Genomic DNA, 9460 nt, shown 5'->3' on the forward strand with positions numbered 1-9460 from the left:
AGTTAGTTACCATATTAAAACATCACTTACACCAATTCTTACAATATACGCAATAATGACCCATATTGCACTTGACCACATTTGACTTATGTCAAACTCAACCATAATCACTAATAGCTAGTGATTATGTCTCAAAAACACCAATTAACACGTAAACCAAGTATTTACATACTTGATTCACCAAAACTTGACTCGAATCTTAGTTTGACACAAATCAAGGTCAACACCCATTTTGACCAACAAACATGTTCTTATGAACATCAAAATTACTAACACACTTGCAACCTAGTGATTAACAGCCAAACCATAACAAATACTTCTAAATTCGTCATCTAACACTAAATCCACAATAATCGGGTTTACTTACACAATGCATACAACAAAACCCTCAATTTCATAAGAAATGAGGTTTATAACCTAACATTAACTCAACGCTAACTTGAATATCAAATTACACATATAAAATTCGAGTTTGAGACTTACCACAACACCAGCTTGTAGCCTAGCAATGGATCTTCCAAGATGTACAACCAATTTGGTTGGAAATCACATCCTTCTTCCTCAATCTAGCTTTCTCACTCTAGAAACTAGGGTTTCTCAGTCTAAAATGAGATAAGAGTGTTTTGTGGATAAAAAATGAGTTTGGAATGAGTTCTACATCAACTCCCAAGCCTTTAACTTGTTCATAAGTGAAAAGACACAAATACCCCTCAATTTAGCCTTAAAACGAGCTAAAATTGCACCTGTCTGACCAACCTCGCGACCGCGAGGTCTGGGGTCGCGAGCGAGAGCTTGCAACCCAAGATAACTGAATTCCTGACTGAATCTCGCGACCGCGAGGTTAAATATCGCGGCCGCAACATTCCCAATTTCAGCACTTTTGTGAAGCCTGTTTTGGCCGTAACTTTCAGACTGTAACTCCGTTTTTGATGAATCAAATATCATTAGAAACGTAATAAGGTATACTATCCAATCATAAGCAATGGCGGGGGGAGGAGGGTAGATTGGGGGTGTTGAGCTACCCTCAAGTTTACCACCGACCCCAATTCTATATGTGGATTTCTTTTTTAAATTGACATAAGCATCCCTTTATAAGTTCAAAGTAACCATTTAATTGTGTTATTGTGTAGACTGTAGTCAAATTATAAATGGGCCAACAGTTATAATCGTATATGGACTTCTACTTTTAATTTTAATTAGTGTAAGGCCTAAGTGGCCCATAAATATTAAAACTCAAATACCATCAGTGATACCTCAAACGTTTTTCAGAAATCATAAACTTTATACTCCGTACAAAATTAGGCGTGGATAGATATTGAAGATTTAGGATTTAGTATTCCGTAATTACAAAAGAGTGAAAGACGATTCGTTTCAATTTTGTGAGTTTAATTCTACAAACTTTATATCAATTGTTAATTTTTTATTATTTTTCATTAGATTAGGTTTCAATAGTTCATGTATCATAACTTATTAACTTGCGAATCTGTTTATTTTGATTATGCACATTCTTATTTCCTATTAGTCTTTAGAGTAATTACAATTTTTTTATGTTATATTTTTTTAAATTTGAATTATTAATTGTGTTTAAGTTGGAGTATTAATTACATGTATGATTTTATTCAATGATCTTAGGTTAAACATGGCTCGAAAAAGAACAATGTTTGATATCTTTAAACCAACAAATGTTGATGATCACCAATCACAACAAGAAATAGATAATGTTAGGGAAGATGTTGCTAAAAACTTACAATCACATGTTGGTGATGATATATTATGGATGAATCCCCTAGAGTAAATGATGCTTTAAATTCAGGAGAGTTAAATTTAGATTCATTAGTTCGAGATCCTGGCTTACGACCTTCATTCATGGATTATTCAACTAACCAACATGACGAGATCAGAATAGCATATATTAAATATGGACCTTATCAGCTTTGTAAGTCAAAGTATCCTCAAAGTTTGAGTGGCTCAAGTGGTAATTGAAGCTTTTAAAAAGCTTGGTTTCGTAAATTTTTGTGGTTAGAATATTCTGAGAAAACTAATGCTGCATATTGTTTTCCATGTTACCTATTTAATAAGAAGCCTATTGGATGAGCCGGTTCGAATAAATTCATCAAGGAAGGATTCAAAAATTGGAAAAATGGTAAATCGTGACCAAGAATGTCCTTTTGTCAAACAAGAAGGTAAAACTTCAACTTCAACTCATAATTATTCCTTGAGATGTTTTGAAGATTTAAAGAAATTAATTAGGTCATATAGAGCATGTGATTGAGAAACAAACAACTCAAGAGATCATTGATAATAGGCTTCGTGTTAGAACTTTTGTTGAGATGATTAAATGGCTCACAATGCAAGCTTGTGCTCTTAGAGGTCATGATGAGCGGCCCGATTCAAAAAATCAAGGAAACTTCCTTGAATTGTTAAAGTTAATTGCTTCTTATAATAAAGAGGTTGAAAAAGTTATTCTGCAAAATGCTCCTCAAAATGCCAGGTATACTTCTCCAGATGTGCAAAAAGAAATTTTGCAAATATTTGCTAGAAATGTGCAACAATCGATTTGTGATAAAAAAAAAGAGCAAATGGCAATTGATGTGAGATTTATAGATCGAGAAGGGTATGTTAAAGAGAGATTTTTAGACTTGGTTCATGTAAAAGATACAAGTGCTCTAACTTTGAAAAATGAAATATTGTCTTCTCTATCTTTTCATAAGCTTGATGTTTAAGATATTCGAGGTCAAGGATATGATGGAGCTAGTAACATGCATGGAGAATGGAACGGGTTACAAGCTTTAATATTGAAGGAATGCCCTTATGCTTATTATATTCATTATTTTGTGCATCAGTTGCAATTAGCTTTAGTTGCAGCATCTAAAGATATGGTTGAGGTGCACAAATTTTTCAAGAACCTTAACTTTATTGTTAATGTCATTGATTCTTCTTCTAAGCGTCACGATCAGTTACAAGATGCTCAGGTTAGTGAAATTGCACATTTGGCTGAAATTAGAGAGCTTGAGAGTGGCAAAGGAGTAAATCAAATCCAAAGTTTGCAAAGACCTAGAGATACAAGATGGAGTTCACATTATCGATCCATATGGAGCTTGTTGAAATTGTATGGTCCCGCCATTGTAGTGCTACTTGAAATTGCTATTAACGGGTCTACTCCTTCTCAAAAAGGTGATGCTACTTTTGATCTTACCGAATTATTGTCATTTGATTTTGTCATTGTTATACATTTGATGAAGAAGATAATGAAAACAACCGAAAAGCTTTGTCAATCTTTACAACGTAAATCTCATGATATAGTTAATGCTTTGAGTTTAATTTCCACAACAAAATTATTGATTCAAAATCTAAGGGATCAAGGATGTCAGTCACTTTTGGAAAAAGTTGTTGTTTTTGTGGATATAATAGCATTGAAGTTACTAAAATGACACAAAGTTACAAAGATATTGTTCGATCTCGTTTAAAAAAGTACAATGTGACTGTTGAACATCATTATCGAGTTGATGTGTTCATTGCTGATATTGATAGTCAGTTGCAAGAGTTGAATTGTAGATACAATGTGTCCATCGCCCATGCTAAAACGAAAGAGATAATGTGTTCATCGCCCATGTTAAAACAAGGCTCGATAATGAACACATTGTATCTAAAGTTCAACTTTTGCAACTGACTATCAATAGCAGCAATGAACACATCAACTCGATAATGATGTTCAACAATCACATTGTCCTTTTTTAAACGAGATCGAACAATATCTTTGTAACTTTATGTCATTTCAGTAACTTCAGTACTATTATATCCACACAAAACAACAACTTTTTCCAATAGTGTCTGCCATCCTTGAACCCTTAGATATTGAATCAACAATTTGGTTGTGGAAATTTAACTTAAAGCATTAACTATATCTTTAGATTTACGTTGTAAAGATTGACAAAGCTTGTCGATTGTTTTCATTATCTTCTTCATCAAATGTATAACAATGACAAAATCAAATGACAATAATTCGGTAAAAGCAAAAGTAGCATAACCTCTTTGAGAAGGAGTAGACCCGTTAATAGCAATTTCAGGTAGCACTACAATGGCAGGACCATACAATTTCAACAAGCTCCGCATGGATCGATAATGTGAACTCCATCTTGTATCTCCAGGTCTTGCAAACTTTGGATTTGATTTGCTCCTTTGCCACTCTCAAGCTCTCCAATTTCAGCCAAATGTGCAATTTCACTAACCTGAGCATCTTGTAACTGATCGTGACGCTTAGAAGAAGAATCAATGACATTAACAATAAAGTTAATGTTCTTGAAAAATTTGTGCACCTCAACCATATCTTTAGATGTTGCAACTAAAGCTAATTGCAACTGATGCACAAAATAATGAATATAATAAGCATAAGGGCATTCCTTAAATATTAAAGCTTGTAACCCGTTCCATTCTCCATGCATGTTACTAGCTCCATCATATCCTTGACCTCGAATATCTTAAACATCAAGCTTATGAAAAGATAGAGAAGACAATATTTCATTTTTCAAAGTTAGAGCACTTGTATCTTTTACATGAACCAAGTCTAAAAATCTCTCTTTAACATACCCTTCTCGATCTACAAATCTCACATCAATTGCCATTTGTTCTTTTTTTTTTATCACGAATCGATTGTTGCACATTTCTAGCAAATATTTGCAAAATTTCTTTTTGCACATCTGGAGAAGTATACCTGGAATTTTGAGGAGCATTTTGAGGAGCATTTTGCAGCACAACTTTTTCAACCTCTTTATTATAAGAAGCAATTAACTTTAACAATTCATGGAAGGTTCCTTGATTTTTTGAATCGGGCCGCTCATCATGACCTCTAAGAGCACAAGCTTGCATTGTGAGCCATTTAATCATCTCAACAGAAGTTCTAACACGAAGCCTATTATCAATGATCTCTTGAGTTGTTTGTTTCTCAATCACATGCTCTATAGGGCCTAATTGATTTTTTAAATCTTCATAACATCTTACAGAATAATTATGAGCTGAAGTTGAAGTTTTACCTTCATGTTTGACAAAAGGACAATCTTGGCCACGATTTACTTTTTCCAATTTTTGAATCCTTCCTTGATGAAATTATTCGAACCGGTAATAGGCTTCTTATTAAATAGGTAACATGGAAAACAATATGCAGCATCGATTTTCAAAGAATATTCTAACCACCAAAATTTACGAAAGCAAGCTTCTTGAAAGCTTCGATTACCACTTGAGCCACTCGAACTTTGAGGATACTTTGACTTACAAAGCTGATAAGGTCCGTATTTAATATATTCTCTTCTGATCTCGTCATGTTGGTTAGTTAGATAATCCATGAATGAAGGTCGTAAGCCAGGATCTCAAACTAATGAATCCAAATTTAACTCTCCTAAATTTAAAGCATCATTTTTCTCACTTTCAACTCTAGGGGATTCATCCATAATATAATCATCACCAACATGTGATTGTAAGTTTTTAGCAACATCTTCCCTAACATTATATACTTCTTGTTGTGATTGGTGATCATCAATATTTGTTGGTTTAAAGAAATCAAACATTGTTCTTTTTCGAGTCATGTTTAAATTAAGATCATTGAATAAAATCATACATGTAAATAATACTACAACTTAAACACAATTAATAATCCAAATTTAAAAATATATAACAAAAAAAAAATTGTAATTACTCTAAAGATGAATAGGAAATAAGAATGTTCATAATCAAAATAAACAGATTCGCAAGTTAACAAGTTATGATACATGAACTATTGAAACCTAATCTAATGAAAAATAATAAAAAATTAACAATTGATATAAAGTTTGTAGAATTAAACTCACAAAATTGAAACTAATTCTCTTTCACTCTTTTGTAATTACGGCATACGAAATCCTAAATCTTCAATATCTATCCACGCCTAATTTTGTACGGAGTATAAAGTTTGTGATTTGTGAAAAATGTTTGAGGTATCACTGATGGTATTTGAGTTTTAATATTTATGGTCCACTTGGGCCTTACACTAATTAAAATTAAAAGTAGAAGTTCATATATGATTATAACAGTTGGCCCATTTATACACAATAACACAATTAAATTGTTACCTTGAGCTTATAAGGGGATGCTCATGTCAATTTAAAAAAGAAATCAACATATAGAATTGGGGTCGGTGGTAAATTTGAGGGTAGCTCAACACCCCAAGCTACCCTCCTCCCTTCGCCATTGGTTGAGTCTAACAATACTCCGAAAACAAATTGAAACAGTAGACTTTGGTTTTTCTTTTAACTATATTCTAAGTTTTGTACGAAGTCTTAACCAAATTTTAATATGCCCATTGATTATATTGGCTTATGATACACTTAATGAAGTGGATGTTCTTTACATATACATTTAAGCTATATAGAGTAAAACCTCTGTAATTCAATACTCGATAAATTAATAACCTCGATAAAATTAATAATTTTTCCGGTCTCAACTTGGGACCAGTACAAATTTGGACCCCAATCGATAAAATAATAAGATAATAATTTTTTTGAAATCTCAATATAAATATATTGGTTTCAGCGAAACTATAAATTAATTATTACTTTCTTTTTTTGAAATCCTAATATATATTGAACTTGACAAGTTCATTAATATGTGAATGTACATACATGAGAATTTTGAAAGTCTTTATTTATGTTTTATTCACATAGGTAAAGTGAACGGACATGGTAATTTGGAATGTCAATGCATTAATTTGAGATTTGCTCACAAATATAAGCCAATTTTTTAGATTGATAATTTATTAATTTATCGATACAATAATATCTCGCTAAATTAATAAAATATCTCGTTCCCAACATTATTAATTTATAGAAGTTTCACTGTACGTTAAAAAAGGGACTTCGTCCAACATTTACGTTTCTTCACGATATATTTTCTCAATCATGTGCACATATATGTCGGTCTTGAATGCTTGAAGAAGATGTATAGGGACCATACATCGAATATACACATCCTACAACTGTTTCGAAAGGCTAGAAACAACCCGTTCCTAAATGGTCCAGTGCCAAGATTAGATTATATACGAGTAAACTCTGCATCAATCGTCGTCAGCGGACTCCTTCAAGCTATACGGTTGTTCTAGATGATCATTCATATATATGAAAACGACAACGTAACCGAAATTGGTCACTGTGTTTTTTGTTGATGCAACGTAATATATATATATATATATATATATATATATATATATATATATATATATATATATATATATATATATATATATATATATATATATATATATATATATATACAGTGTTGTAACCCGATTGCTCGCCGATTAATTCCCGATTAATCATTTTAGGAGCAATCTGTTCCGATTTCCAAAAATCTGTTTAATTAAACGGTCAACGTCAATAGATGGATCAAAATCGAATTTGGTAAACAAAATTAGTTAAAGTAAAAAATTGTTAACATTTTAACATGAATTTAAACTAGAATTTTATAGTTTTAAAACAAAATGAACAATTTTAGACAATTATATTAAAAAATATCTTTATATTTATGGTTTTTTTCTACAGTTACACATATAATTTTTAAAATTTAATATTTAAATGTATACAGTACAATCCGATTAATCCCCGAATTGCCTATTAATCCTTCCAAAGTCCCGCGATTAATCTCCGAATAGCGAATTTTGCAACTATATATATATATATAGTGGTAGGATCAAGAGGGAAATAACCAATCGGGGGGAAGCGGTGGGAAGCAAAAACTTTTTTTTCGTTTTTTGAAAAAACTTTGTTCACGAACATTATAGATGGGATGAAAATATGAACATTTAGTAGAGACACTTTGTGATAAATGTTTTTATTTTGGCGGGAAAACGCTCGAAGAAGTAACATATAACAATTATCGTGTTTTTCGAGCGTATGTTGAGGTTTTAGCTATTGGGGTTTAGATATTAGGGTTTATAGGGTTTAGATATTAGGGTTTAGAAATTTAGGGTTTAAGGTTTAGATTTAGAGTTTAGATTTAGGATTTAGATTGAGTTTTTAACACGAACGGTTTAGAGTTTAGGGTTTAGGGTTTGGTGTTTTGGGTTTATGGAATAAACCCAAAACACCAAACCCTAAACCCTAAATTCTAAATCGGGGCTAAATTTTACTTCACACATGAAAAAAAAACATTCATATTTTTCACGAAAAATATTATCTTGAATGTTATTTTTGTCAATCGTTTTTCCGCCTAAATAATAACATTCATCACGAAGTGTCTTTTCTAAATGTTCATATTTTCGTGTGATCTTGATGCCGGAAAAAAATATTCCGAAAAAAAATGAAAAAAAATTTGCTTCCCCCCGATTGGTTACTTCCCCATTAATCCTGCATATATATATATATATATATATATATATATATATATATATATATATATATATATATATATATATATATATATATATATATATATATATATATATATATATGGGAGGGATCCCCTGAGAACTCAGTAAGAGTGAGAACTTGTGAACCCTAAATAGAACAAAAAAATTTGACGGGCGAACAATTTTGTGGTTAGTCGAACAAAAAGTTTATATGCATGAAAATCACATGTTCTACAATTCTGTTTGGTTCTACAAAATTTGGTTCGGTTCTACAAAATTGTAGAACGAAAATTAGTTCGAATTGGGGCATTTTTGTTCGAATTACTCATTTTTTGTTCGAATTTGACCTGTTATGTTCAAAATCAACTTTTTGTTCGAATTACTACCTTTTTGTTCGAATTACTCTATTGAAAATCAACTTTTTTTTATTTAGCCTGATTTAGAGTTTAGGGTTTATGGCCTAAACCCTAAACCCTAAACTCTAAACCGTTCGTGTATAAAACTTATTCTAAACCCTAAATCTAAACCCTAAACCCTAAAATCTAAACCATAAACCCTAAAATCTAAACCCTAAAATCCTAAATCTAAACCCTAAGTCTAAACCCTAAACTTAATTTGATGAAAAGTGATGTAGAACATGTGTAGAACAGCATGTTCTACATGCTGTTCTACATCATGTTCTACATAAAATGTAAAACAAAAATAGCACTTGCATCTTAGCCAAAATGGTTCGACCTTCTGGAAAATTGTTCGCCCGCCAAAAAAAAATTGTTCGAATTGTTGATTTTTTGTTCGCCCGCCAGAAAATTTGTTAGAATGCAAGGAGTTCTCACTCCAAAAAAGTTATCATTTGATAGATTTGCTATATATATATATATATATATATATATATATATATATATATATATATATATATATATATATATATATATATATATATATATATATAGTAAAGGGATCAAACGAGAACTTTTTTGGTGTGAGAACTCAAAAATACACTGAAATTCGAGCAAAAAAGGAAAATTCGAGCAAAAATGAGACACGGGCGAACAAAAAAAGGGGAAGTCGAGCAAAAAATGGGAAGGACGA

The 9460-nt window shown here is 31.5% G+C and overlaps 2 protein-coding genes across 2 annotated transcripts; one reads left to right on the plus strand and one right to left on the minus strand.

Annotated features, from left to right (window-relative positions):
- The first annotated feature begins 1773 nt into the window (after window positions 1-1773).
- On the plus strand, window positions 1774-3431 carry LOC139841200 (uncharacterized). The gene is made up of 3 exons (XM_071831428.1): window positions 1774-1975; window positions 2251-2648; window positions 2844-3431. The coding sequence occupies exons 1-3, from the start codon at window positions 1774-1776 to the stop codon at window positions 3429-3431; spliced, it is 1188 nt and encodes a 395-aa protein (XP_071687529.1).
- Window positions 3432-3882: 451 nt separating this feature from the next.
- LOC139841201 (uncharacterized) lies at window positions 3883-5579 on the minus strand. Its single transcript, XM_071831429.1, has 4 exons — window positions 5420-5579; window positions 4620-4964; window positions 4160-4477; window positions 3883-4073 (listed from the first exon to the last, which is right to left on the minus strand). The coding sequence occupies exons 1-4, from the start codon at window positions 5577-5579 to the stop codon at window positions 3883-3885; spliced, it is 1014 nt and encodes a 337-aa protein (XP_071687530.1).
- Between the last annotated feature and the right edge of the window lie 3881 nt (window positions 5580-9460).

Source organism: Rutidosis leptorrhynchoides, chromosome 4 (genome assembly GCF_046630445.1).
Source record: "Rutidosis leptorrhynchoides isolate AG116_Rl617_1_P2 chromosome 4, CSIRO_AGI_Rlap_v1, whole genome shotgun sequence".
NCBI lineage: Eukaryota > Viridiplantae > Streptophyta > Magnoliopsida > Asterales > Asteraceae > Rutidosis > Rutidosis leptorrhynchoides.

What these genes read in the sequence shown, in the direction of transcription:
- LOC139841200 (XM_071831428.1), top strand. Translation starts at nt 1,774, where the DNA reads ATGGATGAATCCCCTAGAGTAAATGATGCTTTAAATTCAGGAGAGTTA. An exon ending in AAGTTTGAGTGGCTCAAGTG is followed by an intron (nt 1,976 to 2,250) that starts GTAATTGAAGCT and finishes GAAATTAATTAG; the next exon opens with GTCATATAGAGCATGTGATT. An exon ending in GATTTTTAGACTTGGTTCAT is followed by an intron (nt 2,649 to 2,843) that starts GTAAAAGATACA and finishes TTTGTGCATCAG; the next exon opens with TTGCAATTAGCTTTAGTTGC.
- LOC139841201 (XM_071831429.1), bottom strand. Translation starts at nt 5,579, where the DNA reads ATGACTCGAAAAAGAACAATGTTTGATTTCTTTAAACCAACAAATATT. An exon ending in TGAATCCCCTAGAGTTGAAA is followed by an intron (nt 4,965 to 5,419) that starts GTGAGAAAAATG and finishes AAAATCAATTAG; the next exon opens with GCCCTATAGAGCATGTGATT. An exon ending in TAAAAAAAAAAGAACAAATG is followed by an intron (nt 4,478 to 4,619) that starts GCAATTGATGTG and finishes TTGATGTTTAAG; the next exon opens with ATATTCGAGGTCAAGGATAT.